The sequence below is a fragment of the Cervus elaphus genome, chromosome 3 (assembly GCF_910594005.1).
Source record: "Cervus elaphus chromosome 3, mCerEla1.1, whole genome shotgun sequence".
Classification (NCBI taxonomy): Eukaryota; Metazoa; Chordata; class Mammalia; order Artiodactyla; family Cervidae; genus Cervus; species Cervus elaphus.
In genome coordinates this window covers 49,083,062-49,110,074 of record NC_057817.1, presented here as the reverse complement: position 1 = coordinate 49,110,074, position 27,013 = coordinate 49,083,062, and the positions used below count along the sequence as shown (strand labels likewise).

General features: G+C 44.7%; 1 protein-coding gene and 1 pseudogene across 1 annotated transcript in view; one reads left to right on the top strand and one right to left on the bottom strand.

Annotated features, from left to right (window-relative positions):
- The first annotated feature begins 1,664 nt into the window (after positions 1-1,664).
- On the top strand, positions 1,665-4,118 carry LOC122684275 (annotated as a pseudogene).
- Positions 4,119-6,358: 2,240 nt separating this feature from the next.
- Positions 6,359-27,013, bottom strand: part of PPM1H (protein phosphatase, Mg2+/Mn2+ dependent 1H) — a 294,472-nt gene continuing 273,817 nt past the window's right edge. The window contains exon 10 of the mRNA XM_043888274.1: positions 6,359-11,018. Within this exon, the coding sequence (XP_043744209.1) occupies positions 10,871-11,018 (148 nt within the window). The 3' untranslated portion in view covers positions 6,359-10,870. The remainder of the gene's footprint in view (positions 11,019-27,013) is intronic.

Genomic DNA, 27,013 nt, shown 5'->3' with positions numbered 1-27,013 from the left:
AAATGACAAATTAGACAAGATGGACTTAACAGAAATAAAGCATTCCATCCAACAGCAACACAAAATGCATTTTTTTTCCAGTGTGCATGGAACATTCTCTAGGATAGATCATGTTTTAGGCCACAAAACAGTCTTAACAAATTTAAGAAGACTGAAATCATATCAGCCATATTTTTTCACCATGGTGCTATGAAAGTAGAAATCAATTACAAGATTAAAATCAGAAAATTCACAAATATGTGGCAATTAAACAAGCTACCAAACAAATCAATAGGTCAACAGAGAAATCATAAAAACCTTGAGACAAGTGAAAATGGAAATAAAATGTATGAAAACCTATGGGATGAAGCAAAAGCAGTTCTAAGAAGAAAGGTTGTAGTGACAAGTGTATACTTCATGAAACAAGAAAATCTCAAATAAACAACCTAACTATATCTCAAGGAATTAAAAAGAACAAACAAAGGTTAATAAAAAGAAGGAAATAACAAAGATCAGAGCAGAAACAAATGAGATAGAGTCTAAGAAGACAATAGAAAATACCAGTGAAACCAGGAGATGGTCTTTGGTTGACAAATCTTTAGTGAGACTTACCAAGAGAAAGAGAGAAAGGACTGAAAGAAATTAAAGAGGAGACATTACAGCTGATGCCACAGAAATACAAACGTTCATGAAACTGCTGTGAACAACTGTATGCCAACAAGCTGAACAACCTAGAAGAAATAGCTACATTCCTGGAAACGTACCATATTCTAAGACAGACTCATGAGGAATAGGAAGTCTGAACAGACCAATTGTTAGTAAGGAGACTGAATCAGTAAGACCTTCCAAAAAACGAAAGTTTCAAGTGGCTTCATTGGTGAATTCTAACCAACTTTCAAAGATGAATAAATACTATACCAAAATCATATTAGGACATCACAAGGAAAGAAAATTACAGGGCAATATCCCTGGTAACCATAGATGCAGAAATCCTCAACAAAATATTAGTAAGCCAAATTCAACCATATATTAAAAGGATCATACATCATGATCAAGTGGGATTTATTCCAAGGCTGCAAGGATGGTTTAACATCTTCAAAACAAGGTGATGCACCACAATAGCAAAATGAAAAATAAAAATTATATTATCATCTCAATAGATACAGAAAAATTATGTGACAAATTTCTAACATTCATTTATGATAAAAACTCAACAACATGAGTATGGAGGGAATTCACCTGAACATAATAGGGACCATATATAGAGTCCATAATAGAGTCCATAACTAACATCACACTCAGAGATGAAAAGCTGAAAACTTTTCCTTTAAGATTAGAAACAAGATGAGGATGCTCACTCTTGTCCCTTTTATTAAACACAGTATTAGAAGGCAAGAGAAAGAAAAGGCATCCAAATTAGAAGTAAAACTGTCACTATTTGCAAATGACATGACAGTATATGTTAAAAAAAAACCTAAAGACTTCCTAAAAAATGAATTCAGTAAAGTTGCAAGATATAAAATTAGTAAACTGAAATCTTCCATTTCTACACACTAAAAACAGATTATCAGAAAGAGAAATTAAAGGAAAAATCCCATTTACAATTGCATCAAAGAGAATAAAATTTCTAGGAATATATTTAACCAAGCAGGTGAAAGACTTATACACTGAAAACTATAAGACATTGATGAAAGAAATTTAAGACATAAATAAATGGAAAGATATACTGTGTTGATGGACTGAAAGAATTAATATTGTTAAAATGTCTGTACTACCTAAAGCACCTACGGATTCAATGCAATCTCTGTTAAAATTCCAATGGCATTTTGCACAGAAATAGGACAAACAGTCCTAAAATTTATATGGAACCATAAAAACCCTACATAGGCAAAGCAATATTGAGAAAGAAGAACAAAGCTATAAGCATCATGTTCCCTGATAAAACTATAACATTGCATGATGACATACACACAGCCCAGCAGAACAGCATAGAGATAGAAACAAACAGAAATAAACGCGTGCATATAGGGTCAGTTACATAATAGAGAAGCCAAGAATACACACTGAGGAAAGGACACTCTCTTCAACAAATGATACGTTGAAAACTGGACAACCATATGCCAAAGAATGAAACCAAGTGACTACTTACACTACAAACAAAGACTTGAACGTAAGACCTGAAACCACAAGGCGCCTAGAAGAAAACACAGGTGGTAAGCTCCTTGACATTAGTCATGACAAACATATTTTGGATTTGGCACCCGGGGAAAAATAAACAGGAGTGACTATACATAAAACGCTTCTACACAGCAAAGGGAACCATCAACAAAATGAAAAAAGTACTGAATGGGAGAAAATACTTGCAAATTGTAGACATTTATCTGATAAGTGGTTAATATCCAAAATATATAAAGAACTCACACAGCTTAAAATAAAAAAAAAAAAGGACAGTAAATCTGAATATACATTTTTCTGAAGATGACCACATAGAGATGGCCAACAGATGTCAAGAGGCTCAACATCACTGATCATCAGGGAAATGCCAATCAAAACCATGAGCTATCTCCTCACACCTCTCAGAAAGGCTATTATCCAAAAGACCTTAGTAAGTGTTGGCAAGGACATAGACAAAAAAGTTGTTGGGAACGTAAATTGATGGCGCCACTATAGCAAACAATATGGAAGGTCCTGAGAAAATTAAATAGAACTACCATTAAAATCCTGAAAGGGAACTGGTGGGGAGGAGGGGCGGAGGTCGCAATATTGTTTCAAGTTGGATAAATTGACAAGAGCAGGAGGTACTCTGCTTTCCATCCCGACCTCGACCTGAGGTCGCAGTGCTGGGCCCTGTTTCCCCTCCTCGCTCCCAAGAGCTGGGTGCCTTTTTCTGCAGGGTTCCCAGGCCCCTGCTCCAGGACCGGGCTGACCCGACTTGCTAGGCTTCATGGAGAACTTCCAAAAAGTGGAAAAGATCAGAGAGAGCACGTACAGAGTTGTGTACAAAGCCAAAAACAAGTTGACGGGAGAAGCAGCGGTGCTTAAAAAAATCCGCCTGGACACTGAGACAGAGGGTGTGTGTACTCAGTACTGCTCAAGGAGCTTCATCACCCCAATATTGTCCAACTGCTGGATGTCCTTCACACAGAAAACAAACTCTACCTGTTTTTTGAGTTTCTGCACCAGGATCTCAAGAAATTCATGGACGCCCCTGTGCTCACTGGCATTCCTCTTCCCCTATAAAGAGCTACTTGTTCCAGCTGCGCCAGGGCCTAGCTTTCTGCCACTCTTATCGGGTCCTGCACCAAACCGCCAACCTCAGAATCTGCTTATCAACGCAGATGGGTCCATCAAGCTAGCAGACTTCGGACTAGCCAGAGCTTTTGGGGTCCCTGTTCATACTTACACTGACGAGGTGGTGACTCTGTGGTACTTAGTGCTGGAAATCCTTCTGGGCTGCAAAGACTACTCCACAACCGTGGACATCTGTAGCCTCGGTTGCATCTTTGCTGAGATGGTGACCCACCAGGCCCTGTTCCCCAGAGATTCTGAGACTGACCAGCTCTTCTGGATCTTTCGGACCCTGGAGAGCCCAGATAAGGTGGTTTGGCCAGGAGTTACTTCTATGCCGGATTATAAGCCAAGTTTCCCCAAGTGGGCCAGGCAAGATTTTAGCAAAGTGGTGCCAGATGAAGATGGATGGAGCTTGTTACCACAAATGCTGCACTATGACCCTAACAAGCGGATTTCAGCCAAGGCAGCTCTGGCTCACCCTTTCTTCCAGGATGTGACCAAGCCAGTGCCTCACCTTCGACTCTGATCACCTTCTCAAGCCTCTACCCCCAGTATCACCCTCTCCTCCAGCGCAAGTGTGATCTGGCTCGGCCCTGGACTCTTAGCTCACCGATTTTGTCTGGCTGCCTTAGCACTCACCTGCCCCTCTTAACCAGTCCACTCTGGAGTGATGGAGTGGAGGGAAGAAATAGGTGAAATTGAAAGGACACTTCAGTATTAGATGCACTTAAGTCAGCCTCCTAATCACTTCATGGGAAACAGATGGGGAAACAGTGGAAACAGTGTCAGACTCTATTTTTTTGGGCTCCAAAATCACTGCAGGTGGTGACTGCAGCCATGAAATTAAAAGACATTTACTCCTTGAAGGAAAGTTATGACCAACCTAGATAGCATATTAAAAAGCAGAGACATTACTTTGCCAACAAAGGTCTGTCTAGTCAAGGCTATGGTTTTTCCAGTAGTCATGTATGGATGTGAGAGTTGGACTGTGAAGAAAGCTGAGTGCCGAAGAATTGATGCTTTTGAACTGTGGTGTTGGAGAAGACTCTTGAGAGTCCCTTGGACTGCAAGGAGATCCAACCAGTCCATCCTGAAGGAGATCAGTCCTGGGTGTTCATTGGAAGGACTGATGCTGAAGCTGAAACTCCAATACTTTGGCCACCTGATGCGAAGAGCTGACTCATTGGAAAAGACCCTGATGCTGGGAGGGATTGAGGTCAGGAGGAGAAGAGGGCGACAGAGGATGAGATGGTTGGATGGCATCACCGACGGACATGAGTTTGAGTAAACTCCGGGAGTTGGTGATGGACAGGGAGGCCTGGCGTGTTGCAATTCATGGGGTCACAAAGAGTCAGACACGACTGAGCGACTGAACTGAACTGAACTGAAGTCAGCCTTCACTAGCCTCTCTCTTCCCTCCTCTTAGTCATTGCTTAAGAGGGCTGGGTTTTTGTTTTTAAGACAAAATAAAAAGATTTTTTTCCTCCGTCCACATAGGCTTTGCCATCCCAGTCTCTGAAAGCCTCACTATTATTATTCTCTGTATCTGGGATGATTGAGACCCCAAGCCTCCAGAGCCACTGTGTAAGTGGGCTAAGCTGGAACCTCTGAAAACCAAGCAAAGCTAAAACGTTGTGGAGGGGTCTGTTTCAAAGGATTGGGTTTTTAAAAAATAGATCCAACCAGTTTATACCCTAATTTTAGTGTTTCATCTCACTTAACATCTGGGAGACTTAAGACTCCCAGTCTCTGCAGTCCTGGTGGGGCTACAGTATGTACGATGGCCCCTAGGCTTCTTGCCTGTCCCTCCTGTGGCAAGGTGTGTCTAGGAGGCTCTGGGACAGGGACTGTGCTTCACCTTGACCTTATGAGGCAAGTGAAAGATGTTTGAATTTTTTTCTTCTTTTTAAGATTCTTAAGGTGCTAGGTCCCATCTTCCTCTGAAGGCCACCCCGTAAAAGTTAAGGCTGAGACATCATTTTGAGAATTCTGACACTCAGGGCAGGGACTGAGTGGGGACATTGGGGAAAAAATATTTCTTTAAGATAAGGATGAACAACTATATTTGTATTTCAGGTTATAGTAGTTTTTTAAGTGGGAATGGGTGGGGGTTGTTGCCATGTGCACCTTGGGGTTTGTGATGCAAATATGCTGTTCTTTTTTTAAAAACTTTTGTTCTTTTTATGATTTGCTCTCTCTTCTCCCACCTTCTGTCCTTGAGTGTTCTTGCTGTTCACATTATTTGTAATTTAGTTTGTAACTGATTAAAAGAAAGTTCCTAGTTAAAAAAAAAAAATCCTGAAAGATGATGCTATTAAAGTGTTGCACCCAATATGCCAGCAGATTTGGAAAACTCAGCAGTGGCCACAGGACTGGAAAAGGTCAGTTTTCATTCCAATCCCAAAGAAACGAAAAGCCAGAGAATGTTCAAACTGCTGCATAATTGTGCTCATCACAAGGAAAAAAAAGTTTGTAATCCTATATAGTAATAGATGGGCTTCCCTGGTAGCTCATTTGGTAAAGAATCTGCCTGCAATGCAGGAGACCCTGGTTTGATTCCTGGGTCAGGAAAATCCCCTGGAGAAGGGATAGGCTACCCTCTCCAGTATTCTTGGGCTTCCCTGGTGGCTCAGATGATAAAGAATCCGCCTACAATGTGGGAGACCTGGGTTGGATCCCTGGGTTGGGAAGATCCCATGGAGGAGGGCACGACAGGCCACTCTAGTATTCTTGCCGGGAGAATCCCCATGGACAGAGGAGCCTGGTGGGCTACAGTCCACATCAAATCATTAAGTTGTACACCTGAAACTAATACAATGTTGCGTGTCAGTTATATCTCAAGCTAAAAAAAAAAAAAGAATTACCTGTTTGGAGTAGTTCTTGGGAGCAGTATCCACGGTAGTTTTAGAGGCACTGGTGAAATACATAGTCTTGACTGCTGATTTCCTGTGAAGACCTAGTGTTGGCATCCATTCCCATCTGATTTTCTTTTGAGTCTATTCCCCATGAGGCCATGACCCTCTCATCTCATTCCATTACCTGATATGAAGAAACTTCTTGGTGAATTGAAAGAAGTGACACACAGAAGTTTTGCTAAAGGTATCCTATATACATATATATATATAATATTTTATTTTAAAACGGCATTGAGCATATACATTTCTTTAGCTTTTTCCAGGGAACATTGCACCTAAGTTTCAAAACACACAAAATAGATCCCCTTTACTAAACAGGTTTCACTTTTGGGTTACAAAAGTCAAGGTTTCACAATCACAAAGCAGAACGGTTACATGGTGCCGAAACCATTTTCAGGCAGATTCTTCTTAGTTCTCTGTACGTAGGGTATTTTCTTGGAAACCCAGACCGTGATACATTCCTTACAAATGATCTCCACTGGGGGCCTCCCTGGGTTTCCAGAAGAAACAAAGAGAATGGAGGCAAAGTAGGAATCAAAGAGTAACCTCAGGACTCCCCAAACACAAAATACTATGGAAAATTGGAGGACACGAGATTCTCCTTCAAGTACATCACAGTAGAAAACATCACATTTACAGCCTCATTTGGTCTCTGTCTACCTGGTCGCTACAGAAACAAAACTTCATCTAAGACGCCAAGGCAAAAATTAAAGCTATTTACACAAATCACACTCCTCTTAGTCATTGCTTAAGAGGGCTGGGTTAGAAAGAGCAGCACTTCCCTGGCCTGGCACTCAGATCACAAAGGGCCACCATGGTGCTTACAGAAGAGGCAAGTGGGGCTGCTCATGTAGTGTCCTTTGAAAAATCCCAGTGTACACACATAAGCCACATCACCCACACAGAACCAAAGTGTGCTGGGGCGGGGGGTGGTCTAGGGAGTGCAGGCTGGGACCTGTCTCTGCAATTCAAAGTCCTCAAAAATCCAGATTCCTAATATAAAATTCTGTCAGGTGGCCAGATACTGTTTCACTGTCATCTTAGATCTGCTACCTTCTAGAGTCAACCTGGTGGGTGTTTTGCATAGACAGTGACTCACTGCTTTTTTCCATGTGTCCCAGTAGCATGAACTTACCGAAAATAGAATCTCATTAAAGCTTAACATGTTCAGTCTGAAAACTGGAGCTGCCGGGTCACTTAAGGGAAGGTAAGATCCTCAGACGGTGGTGGAAAGAAAACCACTGACCTTTGAAATAAAGTTGATTGGCAGATGAGCGAGGAGGTTAGACCAGAGTCGTAAAGATGTGGGAGGTTTTTTTTTTCCCCCCGAGTGTTTCCACATTAGTGCTCTTGGTAAACTGAAAACCCTGCCGAATGGCCAATATCTGAGGCCAGCTCTGGATCTGGGACTCTCATCTCTGTCCACCAGTATCTACTAACAGCTGTGATTCTTTCCAAGGAGTAAATGAACACTGAGAAGAATTGGAAAAAAAAAAAAAGCACAGCTGACTTCATGCAGCCCCAAGTTACAGGGTAAACTGCTAGGGATTAAAAAAAAATTAAATACCCCCAATTCCCCAAAGCTGTAAACAGTGGAAAAGAACAAATCCCCACTTTGGGGGCTTTGTCCTGTTAGAGGATTACTTGGCCTCGCCCGTTTTCACTTCTCTGTTCCCTCTCTAAGAAGAGCGTTTAGGCAGGCAGAGCCGCAAGAGAACGTGCCCTCCAGTCTTAAGGCTGCTCACACTGCTCTGATTTCAGGTGTAGGGAGAATAAGCTTTCCTTGTTGCCTGACAAAACACCAGTGTGGATGGAGTTTGAGCTGGTGGTCTTTAAGGAAGAGTGTCACCAAATGTTGAAAAGAGCAGAGGCCAGCCCAACCAGGGGATTCAGAACTGAGACAGCCTTTCATGAAAGCAAGTGGCCACCTCACCCCCCAACCCCCCAGACAGCCAGAAAGACGACTGGGAAATCAAACGCTTTTCATTAAGCAAGACTTCCTCTGAGGCCGCCAGGGCAAGCAAATAGGATTGATACACAAGATAGGCAAGATAAGAGAACCATGTATAAATATGTTCTGCGGAATTTGGTGTTGCCTTTTGACCTTTCCAGGAATGCTCCAAGGGCCAACTGATGTGTAGACACAGTTAGTATTCAGGGATGGAATGATCCAGAGCCTGGGTGAAAAATAAGGCTGAAATGGAGGAAGTGCAACTCACAGAGCACCCGTGCTGGGCAGACCTGCAACAGGCATTAACAAGTCATGTGTTCCCCACATCTGGTTGATCTCTTGTGGTTTCCCTCCCATCCCCAAACAGACATATGGCGTCAGCTTGCTACCAAAATCCTTCCACCCAAGGGGAGCTTATAAAGAGAATTCCTAGATACCTTTCTAACTAAATCCGGTGGGACTAAATGCTCACGACTTTAGGATAAATTGAACAAGGAGGTTCCAGAGATTTTTGCCCAGACATGCCTTGGCAGGACATGCAATGGAGAGTGGAGTGGAACGTTACATCCAAACTCTGACTCTAGTGCCTTGAATAAAATAGCAGCCCAGGAAGTAAACGAAGGGCAATGGGAACACAGGGAAGAGGTGACAGCTTGTGAGGACAGCTTCCCAAAGAAGGTGGCTCGGAGTCCTCCATGGAAAACTTTCTCAAGTTTCTGAATTTGTACATGGTTTTGAGAGTCAGCACAGCAACAGAAAGTGGCCCACTCTGCTGCGGGCTGCCTGCACATTTCCCGAGAGCAGCACATTGGGTACCACAGACTTCTCCCCATAGAGCTGTCCCTGGGGGTGGCTAAGATTGATGGAAGGAGGATGGAAGCTGTGAGATGAAGATGACTCCTGACAAAGGCGCAGTCGGTCCAGTTCTTCCCAGGCGAGGTTTTGGCAAACACTGGGTGGGTAAATTCCCACCACACTTCACCCACAAGACCAGGCATTGTTTCCAGGCTGCGGGATGAACACATTTCTAAGTAGGAAGGCTCCAGGCCATTTCTCAGAGAATATTTACATTCTAGGAATGTAAATGCAGGTGATTATTCCAGAGGAAAGTTATCTTTCCCTTTGGGGAAGCTTTATCTTCCTGCTCTGGGGAAGGGATTGGAACACACAGGAAGTGGAACTGACTCTCCAGCCTTCTGGGGGAATCACAGCAATGACTTTTTTTCTTTAATGGTGGGGGTTGGGGGGAAGCATGTTTTTATCACAAAAAGTAGCCGAGATGGTGATGCTGCCACAGGAGGTCTGTGGTCTGTAGGAAGACTTGGTGACCGGACCCTGCTCTACAAGGTCCTGCCGTACTGAGAAGCCATGAGAGAGAGAAGTGATTCCTAGAACTGTTTTGTGAGTCCTCCCGGCAGAGAAGCAGCAGGTAGATCTGATCCGTCCAATGCTGCTCTTGTGAGGAACGCCTAGAGGTGGCGGGAGAGGGGGAGGTCTCGGTACCTGGGGGGCTGGGATGCTTCCATGGAGAAGGAACAGGGCGCATAGCCTGACAAGGACCAGTCAACCTGATTCAAATGCACTTTTATTACATGGCCGTTCTGAGTGGGTCTTGCCCAAATCTGATGGTGACGCTAATAAGACTGCTGCTCTTGATCCTTAACACATTATTTGGCGTGGGCTTGGGGCCGGCCCCACCTCAGAACCTGGATCTAGGTGGAGGAGTGATCCTCGAGGCGTGGTGAGCTGATCGATATAAGGAACGTCTACACCACTCGATTTAACACTGCTTCGTGTGTATCCTCATGGCACAGCGGGTGGGGGTAGGGCCAACCAACCCAGAAACGAACACCCAGGCTCTCAGAGAGAAACCGAAAACCATACCAGGGGGACCCGTGAAGACGAGAGAGGAACCACTGGTCCAAAGAAACACTCATATTTTCATGAAAGCACATTGATTTGGTGAGAAAAACCAACTCAGGAACAAACTGTTACATAACAGAGATTGAACTCTGTGAGCCAGGGCGCAGCTCCAGATGGCTGCCTGGGCGGCGTGGGCTACAGGATGTGGGGACGGTCCGAGCCAGACTTGGACACACAGACTCCGCGGCAGGGGCCTGGAAAGTCCCAGGTCTGTGCTATGGAAGGGAAACAATGAAGATTCAAGGAATATCAGAAAAACATCCCTGCCGCACCCCACCATTACCGAAAAAGAATAGAGAGACAAAGACACACGGATAGTGTTCCCTGAAAGACATCTCAGGCTTACGAGAAGATGGGTGTGTCCATCTTCTGAGGCGTGATCCCCAGCACTCCAGCGCAGCACTGTTAACCCGTAGAGGTTGGCAGCTGGGTGGGCTGAAGAGTCTTCTGCCAGTGACCACCCGAAAGTGGCTGCCCCAGCTACCGCAGATAAAATAAATATGACATAGGTGCCCCCGAGATGGGCCATGGCCACCTAGGAGGCCTACGAAAGGAACCAGGAGAAACACAACACTCAGTAGCAGCCTTTATGTTTTGCTCTTTCGTGTATCCAGACCTGTTTCTAAAGAGGAAACTGAAACCCAGGGGCCCTCCTGAAGCTCAGCCAGAGGCCTTTCAGCAGCAAGCTCCCCACCTGGGCTGGGAAGGGGTGGCATCACTTGGAACCGTGCTGGGGCACTCCCCAGCCCAGCCCTGCCCAGAGGCGTCCCAGCGTTCATCCCTCCTGTCCTTCCAAAACCCTGGGCTGTTTTCACGACAGTTTGTTTCCATGTATTAAAGGAATGACGTATACAGAAATGTCGTCTCCTGAGCCCAGCCGGTCGTTGGATATCCGCCATCCTCTATCCTTCAGGACACCGCGGGCTCGCATCACCAGGTCCTGGGCTGCCAGTGTGTACCTGTGCAGGGGGAAGCATGATGACATGGTCAGTGTGACAGCAGGCAGAACTGGCGTTCGGGAGAGGCTGGGAAGGAGCCATTACTACAGACTGTGCAGACAGGTTTCCCTGGGTCGGGAAGATCCCCTGGAGGAAGGCGGGGCAGCCCATCCCAGTATTCTTGCCTGCAGAATCCCATGGACAGAGGAGCCTACTGGACTACAGTCCATAGGATCACAGAGTCAGACATGACTGAAGTGACTTACACACGCACAGTGGTAAAGAATCTGCCTGCAATGCAGGAGACGTGGGTTTGATCCCCAGGCCAGGAAGATCCTTTGGATAAGGAAGTGGCAACCCACTCCAGTATTCTTGCCTGGGAGATCCTATGGACGGGTGAGCTACAGTCCATGGGGTCACAAAAGAGCAGGGTATGGCTAGTGACTAAACAACAGCAAAGCAGCAAAGAGCCCAGGCCATCTTGTCCCCAAACGCGGGCTGCCTACTGTGAGATTGCTGTTAGGTGGTAGGTGGACACACAATAAATAACCTAAACTGTTCTGCTGCTCGGTTCTCGTGAGGATTTTGATGTCAGCGAGAGAGTCCCGATTTACTGCTGGTGTACCTTTAACACATATCTGCTCAGGCTCAGAGCTCTCTATGGCCGTCTCCAGCTACAGAAGTGCATGGGAAAAACAGGTTTTGCTTCCAGTTTTTATTTTTAGAGCCACATTGCTTTTAGGCCAGAGGATGGTCATTTTCCATTTCTGGTAGGGCCAATCTCCTTTTTAATTTGTTTTTAAAAAGCAAGTTGATTTAGAGAAAAATAACGCTAGCACAAGTAAGAAGGAACCTAGCAAAAGTGGGAAGGTTTTATTGGTACCTGACAGAGAAACCTTGGTGTGGGCCATCTGTCTCATCCACCTTCATCAGTATGCCAAAGTCTTCTGTTCACCATTGTAAGTACAGCACAGGATCCCCAAGAATTTTAAAATAAGATTGCTCACTGAGATTTAACCACAAACTAAAAGAATAATGCCTACGATAAATGGATGAAAAGTATTAAAATCTAGAGAAAGACTGATATGGGAGGTGATTTGGGTGTATGTAGCCTGGATTAGCCTTAAGGCCTAAAACAAAGAGGAAAAAAACATTAGCAGGTGTCTGTCCAAATACCGACTGAGGTAGAGAGTCTTAGCCAACAGACTGCAAAGAAATTTAGTTCCACTGGTAGGGCCACATTTAGTGAGGATGGGCCCAAAGAGCCTCTGCCATACAGCATGGAGTTTACCTTTATTCTGATTTCACGTTCACTGTATAACCTTCTAACTACGATTGCCTCCCTGTGTAGGCACGGTGACAGAAGAAGAATGAGCTTGACATTTGTACTTGAAGAACATCAGTCCTGTTTCTCCATATAAACATCACCTGGCATTTCGGAAGTTTGCAGATCAGTCATGAAAGCTTGGTTAAGGTGAGCCCAGCCCTGACAATGAATCTGTTCTTTGTATGTTGGCTAAACCAGTTTCTGAACTTGAGAAACTAAAAGCCAGACTCGGGTACATCACCAAGATGATGAACGTCCCTCTGTAAGGAAGGCCTCTTGAAAGCCAGCCTGCGGACCTTGAGTAGCAGGCCACCCTAATGTTACTATTGCCTTTCCCTGCTGAAATGTCACTCAGCCTGGCCTTCAGAACAGTGAGTTATAGAAGTCGGAACACCAGAAGCCTCCTGTATTTGTTCTGTTAAAAGCCCTTATGGATTAACCTGACTCATGTTAGAAGAGACCAGCATCTAGTCCCATCATTACATTACTTAAGAACAAAGCTTGTAGCAGATGATCTCAGGATAGTTAAGATTCCAGGCTATAGAACCTTTGAGACTCAAGTGTACTCAGCCCAGGTGGTGGAGAGAAGTGTGGCACATACTACAGGTGGCAGAGAGAGGCTATTTTTTAAAAATATTGATACAAAATAAATGACTCTCCTCCTAGAGAATGGGTGGTAGGTGAGTGGGAGATATGCCCTCTTCTACTCATATTGTTAGAATGATTAGTTTTGAGGTAGAAGACTCTTAAGTTATGCCTGAGGGCAGATGCCACCAGTAGGCCCTCTCTGAGGGTCCTCTTCCTGCTGAGATCAGAAAGTAAACAGAATGGACTCCAACGAGGCCTTTGGCTAAAGAGTCTAATAAATGTCCCCCTATCCACATACCGCCACTCATAGACTGTGTTCAGAGGCGCTCTCAGATGCTCACCCCAGGTTATTCTTGGTTTTATATTAAATTGTATGTCTGAATACAACCTCACAGGGAAAGGCTACCAGCAATATCAGGTGGTGTTTATTATCCTGGTGATGGCCCAGGGTCTAGACCTTAGCCTTTCAAGTTTAGAAAGTTGGCCACCATCAAAAAGTCTACAAATAATAAATGCTGGAGAGGGTGTGGAAAAAGGGGAATCCTCCTACGTTGTGCTTGTGGGAAAGCAAACTGGTGTAGTCACTATGAAGAACAGTTCCTCAAAAAAATAAGAGGGCTGCCGTATGATCCAGCAGTCCCACTCCTGGGCATATATGCAGAGAGGAAAACTCTAGTTTGAAAAGACACATGCATCCCAATGATCATAGCAGCACTCCTTATAATAGCCCAGACAGGGAGATAACCCAAGTGCCCATCAACAGATGAATGGATAAAGAAGATGTATATATATTGATATATACAATAGACTACCATAACAAAGAGTAAAATATTGCCTTTGTGGCAACATGGGTGAACATAGGGAATAGCATTCTAAGTGAAGTCAGATAGATAAAGAAAAATATTAAATGACTTACATGTAGAAGCTAAAATTATAAGTGAATCTATCTATAAAACAGACTCACAGACGTAGAAAACAAACTTACTAAAAGGAAAAGGGGTCAGGGGATAAATCAGAAATATCAGATTAACAGATATGCACTACTTTGTATAAAATAGGTAAACAAGGAACTATATATATTAATATCTTAGAACAACCTATAATGGAATAGAGTCTGAAAAAATATATATGTATTTAAAACATATATGTATATATAAAGGAATCTAAGAAAGTAGATATATGTATAACTGAATCACTTTGCTGTAAAACTAAAACTAATGCAATGTTGTAAATCATCTACACTTCAATAAAAAGCTAAAATCAAAACAGTGCCTACTTTGTTTCATTTAAGCCACATAAGAGTACCATCTGTAGTTAAAGGCAAGAGACTATCCTGATGTTGCTATTGCTGGAGATTTGGGGTATTGGAAAAACGGTCAAAATTAGCTTTTGGTATTTTAAAAAGCAGCATTAGGTCACCTAGAAAAGATGGTTACCTAGGAATCCAGGGTAAAGGGTTCTAGAAAATTAAAGTTTTATTAGAGACGTTATTGATTAAAGACTCTAGAAAGTTAAAGTTTTATTCTCAAAGCTGCTTACTGCCCATGCTAAGAAAACTTCCTTTGAGCCTGCATTTCTCTTTATCACTCATTCTGTCTTCCCTGAGGTGAAGTCTTTTCTCTACCTCCCTGAGGTAGAGAAATCCGTTTTTGCTTCCTCAATTTCTTCCCCTTTTCTTCCTTCATCTCTTACCAGTATGTCCAGTACCCTCCCAATCTGGCCTCCTAAAATTCTCCTCCAAACTCATTTCTCTTGACCTTTCTTCAGCACAGGTGCTACACTTGTGACCATTTTCTTTGTCCTTCAGACCTCATGCCTTTTCTTCTTGAATTCTTTTTTTCTGGGGTAGGGGCGAGGGTAGGTTGGCAGGGGGCTCCTACACCACTGCATACTCCCAAGTTCTCCTGTTATGTCTGGGCTTCCACGACATGTGGCACAGCCCTTGGTAGATCCCAGAAGAGACTCTTCAGGAGGAGTCAATAAATGTTAACTCAGGTTCACGGCCAAGGTGGCACTTCCCCACCTGCCATCCTCAGTTATAATGCTGTCCCCAGTCTTTTACGCAAGAAATCATACTCATTTCCTGTGCTGCCTTCTAACCCTGATACTCACCAATGAGAAAATCCACAAGGCACTGTAGGACTTCTAAATTTTGTATTATTTTAGTTGTACTTCATTATTGGTAGATCACTAATTAAAACCTCACCTTTACTAAGATCAAATTAAGCCTACTTATTATAAGAACTGCTATTTTAAATTTATTTTTGCCATCATTCATTCACACATACAGAAATTTGCATCACCCACTGAACCACCAGGAAGCCCGGTAATATCTTTAAATTCACTAATTCAGGGAGGGGGGATAGGGATGGGGAACACATGTAAATCCATGGCTGATTCATGTCAATGTATGGCAAAAACTAATACAATATTGCCAAGTAATTAGCCTCCAACTAATAAAAATAAATGAAAAAAAAATTCACTAATTCATACTTTAGCAGCTTACTATTCAGTCTACTCACTGAGTTCCTTTATTTCAATTACCTGTTTTTCACCATTACAAATTTCCATTTGGTTCTTTTCCAAATGCACCTCTTCTTTACCTTATGGTTCTGTTTGTAAACGTTTAAAGTTTCTCTCCACCTGCTCTACTAGGGTTTCTCTGGGGGTGGGGGGGGGGCGGGATAGAGGGAAGGCTCTGTTATCCTTTCTCACGCGACGTTTAAAGGTAAGATAGAGGCTTTTCTTCAGTAGGGTTGTCTACTGCATGCCCCAGGTGATCTACAGTGATTTTAAATACTGGGGCACACTATGGGTTCCTCCAGTTCTAGAACACATTTTAGTTCTAGAACACATTTTAGGTGAGTTTCTTGGCTTAGGATCCCCAGGCCCCAGGAGAGATGTGAGACTTAATCTCACTCTTTCTCCGTGTGGAAGGCCTGCCCAGCACCTCCCCACAGAACCTCAGCTTCATCAGGTTCTTGCCGTCATCCACATGCCGCAGGAAGGCCGTTTTTCCATTTGAGTGGGAAGCTTAGGGAGAGCACCTCGGACCATTTATTCCAACACTGTGGCCAGGAGCCCAGCGTCCTCCACCCGACTTCTCTTTGCCAGGCCCCCCTAGTGAATGCAGCATCCCCCCTGTAAAAGAGCCATCTGTGAGGGCAATCGAAGGGTATGCTGATCAGATGCCATTGGCAATAACTGGTCACTGCAGCTGCCCTCGAGAGTGGGGTTCCTTCATGCACAGGAGACGCAGCACTGAAAGTCACAAATGGTGTTTAGGAAGAAATGAAGCCACCTGCGGGGATCTTTCCTCATAAGCTGATCAACTCAACACAACCCCAGGCACCGAGTTGTTAGGAAAAGGTTTTGTGCCCCAGCTGCAATCTCAGCCCGGCCGGGGGACACTTCAGAGGTCACCAGCATCCTTCAAGCACCATCTTGCCCCAGGCATGAGCTCACTAGTAAGGTTGTTTATCTCAAGGCTGGTGCTCGGGGGAGAAGAAACATTTTCTCTGCAGGGAAGGGCCGCTTCTCCTCTCCCCGATTTCATGCTCCTCTAGTCTCTACTTGCCATGGGCTGCCGGGTTTGGTGACAAAGGGGGAGAAGGCGTCACAGGGCAGGAAGACAGGAGGGCTCTCCTGAGTCTGCTGCTGAGGCTGAGCACCTACTCACCACACATGAGGGGTGAAGGGAGCCACAGGAGAAAACCTGAAGTCAAAACACGAAACGTCAGCGCAGTATACAAGACGGCTGCAGAGGAGGACACGGCGCAGCTGAAGACCGCAGAAGGGGTGAGGGGTCCGCACACCTCTGCCAGGACGGGAGGGGGCCCCCGAGCCTGTGACCCGGGAGCTGGGCGTGGGGCAGGGCCAGGACCTCGGGTCTCACTCCGAAGGTCAGAGCGCGGTGGGGAAGCGGGGCGGGAGGAGCTGGAGCACTCGGCCCTCTGGACAAAGCGTCTCCCAAGGAGACAAGGTGTGTACTTGGAGAGCATTTCTCTTCTCTGGCAGACGCTTTCCGTATGGATCTGCCTGGTTCTGCTGAAAGAGATGGCTGCCGGGGTGTTGGGGGGGCGGGCGTGTTGGGGAGGGGAAAAAAGCCAAGAATGAAGAGGAGCTGAAGGACCGCTGCAGGCCAGAGGCTCTTTTCACAACCGCTGATGCTAAAGTGGGCAGGGTGGGGGGCAGTGAAGGGGGAAGCTGATGGTAAATCCTCCATCCACCCTGCCATCCCCAGGCACTTGGTTCTCTCACCTCGGGGGTGGGGGGCATGAAGGGGTCCCTGCGGGAGGCTGGGCTGCCTGGGGTCCTAGCCTGGGCGCAGCACCCTGCGGGCGGAGGTGGGGTTCTGAAGAAACTCCTTAGCTTCTCAGAGCCCCTCTTTTTGACTTGTGCATCTGGAATAATGCTAGCGCAGGCCTCAAAGGTCCTGCGGAGATAAACAAGATCGTTCCTAAACCATTTCCCTCATGAGACACAAAATGCCTCTCCCCACCAAGAGTTCTGCACCTTTTGCAGAGTGTTCCCACAAGACCACATCTCAATCAGCAGCGCAGTGTCAAAAGGAAGTCCATGTCAGGCCTCCGGCTGTAACCCTGCCTTAAAGCCAACACTTCTTGGGAGGAACTTCTCTTTGCTATTCGGATGGTACAGACAGGGTCTTACAAGAGGGAGGGTAGGTGGCAGGAACCGGGGAATTAATGGGTTCCGAATATTTGCATATAAAAGGCAGCCTCCCATCTACTGTGGCCCAGCAGTAACCGGGTGGGATGGGAATAGGAGGAGAAGGCCCCTGAGACTGAAGAGGTGGAAAAGCCCTCCCAAGCTTGGGAACATTAGTTGGCAGGGATCTGTGGTGACCGGGTAGGTGGGGGGTGACCTGGAGGGGCTCGTTGTTGTGCTCAGAACCGGGCAACTGGCCCTGGGAGGAGGCCCATCTCAGGCTTACTGCTGGAAGCCAAGCCATGGGTGCCCCTGCCTGGCTCTGAAACCCCCGAAGGTGCTCACACCAGCTTCTGTCCCCTGCCCGCTGCATGGGGGCTGCATTCAGGCAGAGCACCCTAAGATGTGGGAACAACAGCAGGTCCAAGGCCGTGGACGGGGGAGCGCTCACCACCCCTGCCAGAGAGGGTGCGAACACCCGCCAGGCCTCGCCCACTTCTCTGCCCCTGGCACCAGCTTCCTGGTTTTCTCAAGGTGGTGCGTGTTTATTTTAGTTCAAACTCCACATAGCAACGTATCAGTAGGAGGGGGCATAGCAGACCATTTTCTTCTCCATTGTCTCTGGCAAGCCCTTTAAAATGACCTGATGTTCCAACTAAGCGTCCACGCAGTTCTGCATCAATGGCCACATCAACAGCACCGAAGAAGGAGAGATGGGCCCGGCAGTGGGTGGTTCAGAGGCTGTCAAGGGCAGAACGGTGGGTTGACATCCACATTCCCAGATTGGAATATGCTCAACACTGAGAACGAAGCAAAAACGCAGATTTTCTCTAGTCTTCAGCACGCAATCCAACACTCACCAATTTGTTCTTAAAACTTGCAACTGCTATGAGGGTGGGGCCGGGGATGGAGCGGATGAAGGGGAACCCTTCCTTTTCACATTTGAGGCACAGTTTTTCTGTTTTTGAAAACATTGTTTATTTCTGGCTGCGCTGGGTCGTCACGGCTGCACACAGACTTTCCCCAGTTGCAGCGCGCGGGGCTGCTCTCCAGTTGTGGTGTGCGGGCTGCTCATTGCGGTGGCTTCTTTGTGGGGGAGTTGTGGCATCACAGGCTTAGTCGCTCCGTGGCATGTGGGATCTTCCTGCACCAGGGATCGAACCCATGCCCCCTGCATTGGCAGGCGGATTCTTATCCACTCTACCACTAGGCAAGTCCTGAGGCATAGTTCTTCAAAACGAAATGGCACTGGGAAAAGCTCAGGCAACTCACAGAAAGATTCCATCAGAAGGACCTTTGTCTTTTGCCAAAGTAGGTTTCACATGATCAAGGCATGTCGTACCTGCACTAATATCCTGCTGTCAGTGCTGGTGGGTGTTTTAACTTTCCACGGATTAATCTCTTCCTTATCAAGGCACACAGTTTACTGAGCTGAGGAGAGCATGGAGATGAAGACCACTTAAGGTGTGACCATCAAGAAGGCGTCTTCTCTCATTAGGGAGATGTTGTACAGAATTTACAGTATGTTGGTATTTACAGATTTAGTACCCCTTAATAAGTCCCTTGAATGTCATGGCAGGGGGCTGAGGGTCATTAGATCCAAGTCATGATGAGGTTTCCACAAAGAGATTTTGGGAAATGAAAAGTGAAGTCCCTCAGTCGTGTCCGACACTTTGCGACCCTGGGCAAAAAACAAACAAAAAAAACCCTTGCCAGGCCTAACCTGGGCATTTGGAATGTGAATTCATGCCATGTTTTCATGTGTGGTTAACTGTTCTTTGGCCCTAAGTCCTCTCAGCTTTGCCCACACCTTTCTCCTTTAGCAATTTTGACAACTTGTATTCCTTTCTAGCAGATTACTAAGCATCTTCTTGGCGTGATTACATACTTGCCTCCATTTTGAATATTCTTTCCAGGAGACCCACCACTATACCCCCAGCCTTACAGAGGGATATTCTGCTTCAGAAAATCCCTCTGGGCCTTTCTCAGAGCACCCTTTCCAAAGTTTGCAGGATGTTTAGGCCTCATATGAGAATCTTAGCAGAATTAGTATGGACAGTGACAGGTTGCGGAGCGCAGCCTCCATGAATTCCAGCCACCCCACCTGAGGCTGTGGACTGGGTACATTTCTTATCAACAGTTCATTCCATGACTCCACAGATGATGCACAGAAACGCCAGCCCTGCTTCACTTCAGGGCATAACCCAGTAAAAAGAAAAAGAGCCACGGCACCCATATTCTGGCTTGTTCCCAAAGCCTCCTTTTAATTTTCTGATTCCTTTGTCAAGATAGTTCAAAACAGCCAAAGGACTTCATAAGATACACTGGGGTCAGGAAGGTCACACAGCTCATTTTCACCCCACCTCTGCCAGAGAAGATAGTGCCAGGGTTAAAACTTTGCAAACGTATCTTTCTCTTAATTACCTTTTCCCTCACAATGCACCCTAGAAGGAGAGAGGATGTCATCAGAGGAAAACAATGCTGGCAGTTTGTCAAAAATGGCTGTCACAAACAGAAGAGAAAGAAAAAACCTACACATAACACAGACAAAAGCTGTGTCATCAAATGGCAAAACCTAAAAGCCCTTCCTGTCACAGGGCTAATGCCCTGCCTCCTCCTGACCTGCTGAATTTCTAGACAAACTGGGCAAACACAGCCAAGCTCAAAATGAAACAGGCCCATTCAGAATGTCAAATGAAGGAACACTGTTGTGCTGTTGCTTTGACGCCCTTCCTCCCTCAGGCGGCCCGTCCTGGGGGGTGCATTTCCCTGTCTCGTTTTCTATCAAACGATTGGCCAGCCTGGTGAGCTTCCTTAGGCTAAAACTTACCAGGACCACTTCCAATCGTATTTCTCTTCTGCATGAAAAGATGGAACAGGTCCCAGTCAGGAGGGCACCACCAGGAAACCCACCACTGTGGCTTCTTGGACCAAGCTCTCCACGGGCCTCCCAATGAGACACCCTGTCTCCACGGGAACACGGCACCCTCCTTCCAAAGCACATGGTCACATGCAAGTACATCCCACACAAGAAAGACCAACATCACTTTACGTAATGCCTAAGTCGTGAGTTTGAGATAAGATTGTACGATTCCCCCATATGGCTTACATTACTAAGGAGCATGGCCAGGTAGGGCAGAAACCCACACGTCGCATTTTCGCCATCAGATTGACCAGAATGTTTTCTGATTATGGGCTAGAATGAACAAGTTACACAGATTCCACTTCGTCATCACAGACTGTCTTCCTTCCCGTAATCTTCACATTCATTTATCTCGTGAGTGCTTGCGGTCTGACATGCCCTGCACCAGCCACCTCTCACACAGACATTACCCCGCCGACTGCTGGGTTCACTGAAAATCACCCTGCCCTCCCCCCCCCAACGTCACCCCAGACTGCACTGCCTGGCACGTTCTCTGTTACCCCTCACATGTGAGTTCAGACATCCCTCCTAGGGGGAAGCTTTCTTGCCTATCCCTTGCGCTGCCCCTCTAATCATCCATATTGTAACTTCCTTATGCTTTTGTAACCTCTAGACTTTAAACTCCAAGGGATCTGTTTTCTTCACAAATTCTTCCCCAGTGTCTAGCAGGCCATGGCTTACAAAATAGGTCTTCAATATTTTCCAGTTGAATGAATCTGAATGGGAATTATTTGGCAAAGAAGATACCCTCCCCCATAAGGTCTCGCGGTTTTAAGAGTTCAAAAACCAACCAGAATTTTTCTGACCTCCAGCCAGATATTCCCTCTCTCAGCAATAAAACTGTGCCCATTTTATCACTTTTTCTTTCACCCATTCGTCCGATACAGAATTCTTTCTTAGGTGTTGGTTTGCCGTTTTCCCTGAAAGGCACATTCACAGGCTTTTTCTTTCCTGCCCTTTTGTTCCACGGGGATCTGTGTAAGCCCTGCTCTGGAGGGAACAGAGCTCGTGAGGCCAGGAACCGGCTCTGACCTGGCCTGCACCTGCCCAGGGGCAGCACTGCCCAAGGTACCACTCCCTGGAGGGCAGATTTGTTGCCATGGAGACAGGAGCTGATACGCAAAACCAAGCCAGCTTGGAGAGATTTTAAAAAATACTGGGTGCCTTTGGACTCATACCTATCAGATGGCTTTGCAAAGCTTCACAAAAATAATTACAGTAGGGAAAAATCAACAGGAGAATGTTGCTAACAAGTAGGGTACAGATTAAAAGCTCAACAGGAAAAAAATGTATTCAAATTCAAATAAAATAATCTTACTTCCTGTACTATCAATTCCTTTCCACCTGGGAAAAATTATACCAAACAACTCTTAGAAGGAGAGAGAATGTCGAGCTTTCATTTTTTTCCTGAAGGAGTTTTTTTGTTGTTGTTGTTGTGAAATATATGAAACACATAAAAATAGCACCAAATACAGAATAACAACAACAAATAGTGCTTATTATATACCAGGCAATTCGCTTTATATATTAATACAACCATTAGGTCAGGGCCTCCCAGCTGGCGCTAGTGGTAAAGAACCCGCTTGCCAATGCGGGAGATGTAAGAGACTTGGGTTTGATCCCTGGGTTAGGAAGGTCCCCCGGAGGAGGAAATGGCAACCCACTCCAGTATTCTTGCCTGGAGAATCCCACGGACAGAGATGCCTGGCGGGCTACAGTCCATGGGGTAGCAAAGAGTTGGACACGACTGAAGCGACTTAGCAGACGTGCAAGCTTTAGGTTAGGACGACTGGAACTTCCATTTTACAGATGAAGAATCTGAGACAAGGAGAGGTTAAGAAACTCCCCCAAGGTCACAAAGTCTAGAAGGGGCAGAACCAGGACTTAACCCAAGGTTAAATGACTAGATTCATACCATTAACCATTGGACTATGGCTACCTCTCACAGCTGGCATACAGACAAGTGTATATAGCAAATGAAGAGTTTACAAATTCCAGGAGCAGTCATGTACCTGCCGTGTAGCTAGAGAAACAAACATTGTCAGTAAATCCCTCAGAAGCCCTCTGTGGACCCCTCCTCAAGCACATGTCCCCCTCTGCCACTTCTCTTCCCAGGGTAACTGTTAACTGAATTTTGTGTTAATGCTCTTCGTAATTTTAATATCTGCATCCCTAAGTGACTCATTTTCTACTTTATGCAAACAGAATCATAATATGTGAATTCTTGTATGACTGGGTTAGTAAATTCAACATTGTGTCTTTGAGATTCTTCCCTGTTAAAAGATCACAGCTTTGGTTCATGCACATCTGGGGGCTGTGAATTATTCTGTTCTTTGTTCATCTATCCTCTGGCTGGCCATGCAGGCTGTTTCCCATTTTTCTCATAGAAACAACTGTATGGATAGCTTTTTGTATGAATTGAATTATACCAGCACCAGAAAAAAACAAAAAAACAAAAAACCTGGGTGGTTTGTTGAAACACAGATACCTGGGTCCTACCACTGGAGTTTTATTTGATAGATCTGGGTTTGAGCCTGAAATTTTGTATTTCTAACAAGTTCTCAGATGATGTTGATGCCATGTGGCCCAAAGACTACACTTTCAGAACCACTGCTCCAGGGGACAGACTTAGGAGCGGAGCTTCTGGTTTATAGGATAGAGAGATGCCCAGCTGTCTTCAGAGTCTATGTACAAATTCACAAATCCATCTGCATTTGTTCTCCATGTTTTTAATTATTTCTACTCCTCTGTTGAAGTGGTTTTCATATAGTTATTGGCCATTAATTTTCTTCTGTGTGATGACTAGTTCTTGCTCAGTTTTATTGGGTTATTTGTGTTGTCCTTATTGATCTGTGAGAGTTCATTATATTTTATGGGTATAAATCTTTCTTTGGTTATACAAGTTGCAAGGATCTTCTCCAAGTTCCTGCCTTGTCATTTTATTCCTTTCATGTTGCCTTTTGAAGAACAAAAGTTGCTAATTTTAATGTAGTCGAGGATATCAATCTTACCTTGTTTGTGCTCCCTGTGTCTTAAGAAATCCTTCTCTACTAAAACTATGAGCATACACGCAAACATCTGAATTATTACTGTTTTCTATTAGTAAGATTATTTATTTGCCAGCCCCCCTCATTTTTTTTTATCAGTTTTATGGGAAATTTGTCTACTTTGTTAGTTTTCTTTTTTTCTTTTGCCACACCATGCGGCATGTGGGATCTCAGTTCCCTGACGGGATCAAACCCACACCCCCTGCACTGGAAGCGCAGTCTTAACTGCGGAACCACAAGGGAAGCCCCTGCTAAAAGTTTTGGGATTTTGTTTTGCTTTTTTTGAGAAATTATGTTTTGTGATAAAATATACATAACATAAAAATTAACATTTTTACCACTTTAAAGTATATAGTTCTGTGGCATTAAGTACGTTCACACTGTACACCCTAAAGATCATAAAGATAGTCTCCTGTTCTATTTCCTAAAAGTTGACTTATTTTTCCTTTCAGTTAAGTCTTAATTTGCCTGGACTTGATTTTAACGTATGGTGTGAGGGAAGGATCCAATTTTAGTTTTTTTGCAGCACCTTAATTATTCTGACTTTGTATTGATATCTAGAAAGGTAAGACCCGTACAGAAATGTCACAAACATTCTTGGCATTTTGTTCTGCCATATATATCTTAGAATCAGGTTGTGAAGTTCTATGAATTTTGGTTATAATTTTGGTTACAATTTTGTTCACTGCCTCTTGAGAAACCTGTATGCAGGTCAGGAAGCAACAGTTGGAACTGGACATGGAACAATAGACTGGTTCCAAATAGGAAAAGGAGTACACCAAGACTGCATATTGTCACCCTGCTTATTTAACTTATATGCAGAGTACATCATGAGAAATGCTGGGCTGGAAGAAGCACAAGCTGGAATCAAGATTGCCTGGAGAAATATCAATAACCTCAGATATGCAGATGACACCACCCTTATGGCAGAGAGTGAAGAGGAACTAAAAAGCCTCTTGATGAAAGTGAAAGAGGAGAGTGAAAAAGTTGGCTTAAAGCTTAACATTCAGAAAACTAAGATCATGGCATCTGGTCCCATCACCTCATGGGAAATAGATGGGGAGACAGTGGAAACAGTGTCAGACTTTATTTTTTTGGACTCCAAAATCACTGCGGATGGTGACTGCAGCCATGAAATTAAAAGACGCTTACTCCTTGGAAGGAAAGTGATGACCAACCTAGATAGCATATTAAAAAGCACAGACATTACTTTGCCAACAAAGGTCTGTCTGGTCAAGGCTGTGGTTTTATACCAGTGGTCATGTATGGATGTGAGAGTTGGACTGTGAAGAAAGCTGAGTGCCGAAAAATTGATTCTTTTGAACTGTGGTGTTGGAGAAGACTCTTGAGAGTCCGTTGGACTGCAAGGAGATCCAACCAGTCGTTCCTAAAGGAGATCAGTCCTGGGTGTTCATTGGAAGGACTGATGCTGAAGCTGAAACTCCAGTACTTTGGCCACCTCATGCGAAGAGTTGACTCATTGGAAAAGACCCTGATGCTGGGAGGGATTGGGGGCAGGAGGAGAAGGGGACGACAGAGGATGAGATGGCTGGATGGCATCACCGACTGGATGGGCATGAGTTTGAGTCAACTCTGGGCATTGATGATGGACAGGGAGGCCTGGTGTGCTGTGATTCATGGGGTTGCAAAGAGTTGGACATGACTGAGTGACTGAACTGAACTGAAAGATCAAATGAGGGAAAAATATTTTTGCTAAATATTTTTGCTAAATATTTTGTTAAAGAATATGTTAGGTTCATTGACTGTGTGTCAGTCGCTCAGTTGTGTCTGACTATTTGCGACCCCAAGGGGTGTAGCCCACCAGGCTCCTCCATCCATGGGACTTTCCAGGCAAGAATACTGGAGTGGGTAGCCAGTTCCTCTTATATTGCTACTTCATCTGAGTTAGGGCTTCCCAGGGGGCTCAGTGGTAAAGAATCCACCTGTCGATGCAGGAAACTCAGGTTCCATCCCCGGGTTGGAAAGATCCCCTAGAGAAGGAAATGGCAACCCACTCTAGTATTCTTGCCTGGGAAATCCTGTGGACAGAGGAGCCTGGTGGGCTACAGTCCATGGAGTTGTCAAAGAGTCGGACACGGCTAAATGACCGAGCACACATGCACACATATGAATTATTACTGTTTTCTATTATTATTTATTTGCCAGCCCCCCTCATTTTTTATTAGTTTTATGGGAACTTTATCTACTTTGTTAGTTTTTTTTCTTTCTTTTGCCACACCATGCAGCATGTGGGATCTCAGTTCCCTGACAGGATCAAACCCACGCCCCCTGAACTGGGAGCACAGTCTTCACTGCTGAACCACAAGGGAAGTCCCTGTTAGAGGAGTTTTGGGGGTTTTTTTTTTGCCTTTTTTTTTTTTTAGAAATTGTTTTGTGGTAAAATATACATAAGAATTAACATTTTTACCACTTTCAAGTGTATAGTTCTGTGGCATTAAGTACGTTCACATTTTACACCACCACCACATACCTCCAGAACTTTTTCCTGTTCTCAAACGAAACGCTGTAACTGTTGAACACCAACTCCCCATCCCCACCCCCTTAACCCCTGGCAACCAGCAACAGCCATTTTACTTTCTGTCTCTGTGTATTTGAGACATTTGACACGTATCTGTCTCTAGGTACCTTATGTAAGTGGAGTCATACAATATTTGTCCGCCTGTGACTGGCTTATTTCACTGAGCATAATGTCCACCCACTCTGTAACACATGTGACCATTTCATTCCTTTTTAAGACTGATGAATAGTCCATTGTATTATATAACCACAATTTGTTTATCTCATTCATTTGTCAATGGACACTTGAGTGGCTTAAACCTTTTAGTTACTGCGAATAATGCTGCTATGAACAAGGGTGTACAAGTATCTGCTTGACTCCCTGCTTTTGTTTTTTAGGGGTATATACCCAGAGGTGGAATTGGTGGATGTAACTGTATGTTTAATTTTTTGAGGCATCTCCATACTGTTGTCCACAGAAGCTGTACCGTTTTACCATCTCACCAGTAACGCACAGAAAGTTTCCATTTCTCCACATTCTCACTAATGCTTGTTGTTTTCTCTTTGTTTGTTTTTAAATAGCCAGCCTAATGGATATGAAGTAGTATGTCACTGTGGTTTGATTTGCATTTCCCTAATGTTTAGTTGTTTTAAAGAAACAAATTTTGGCTTTGTAGTTTTTTTTATTGTATATTTTTTCTTCTGTTATCTTTAATTTCTCCTTCCATTACTTCTCATGGGTTTATTCTGCTTTTTCATTCTTAATCTAGATGCTGTTGTTGAAATAAGGATCACAAAACTAAATTTTTTAATTAGGACAGTCGTTTACTAGTCGCCTGTACCCAGGAAAAGGACACACAGTCCACAAGTGGACAGCACCATTCTTGTGGTTCCTTAGAACCCTGAAGTTTCCAGAACTCTTTTGTACATGTTTGTGTAAGTACTT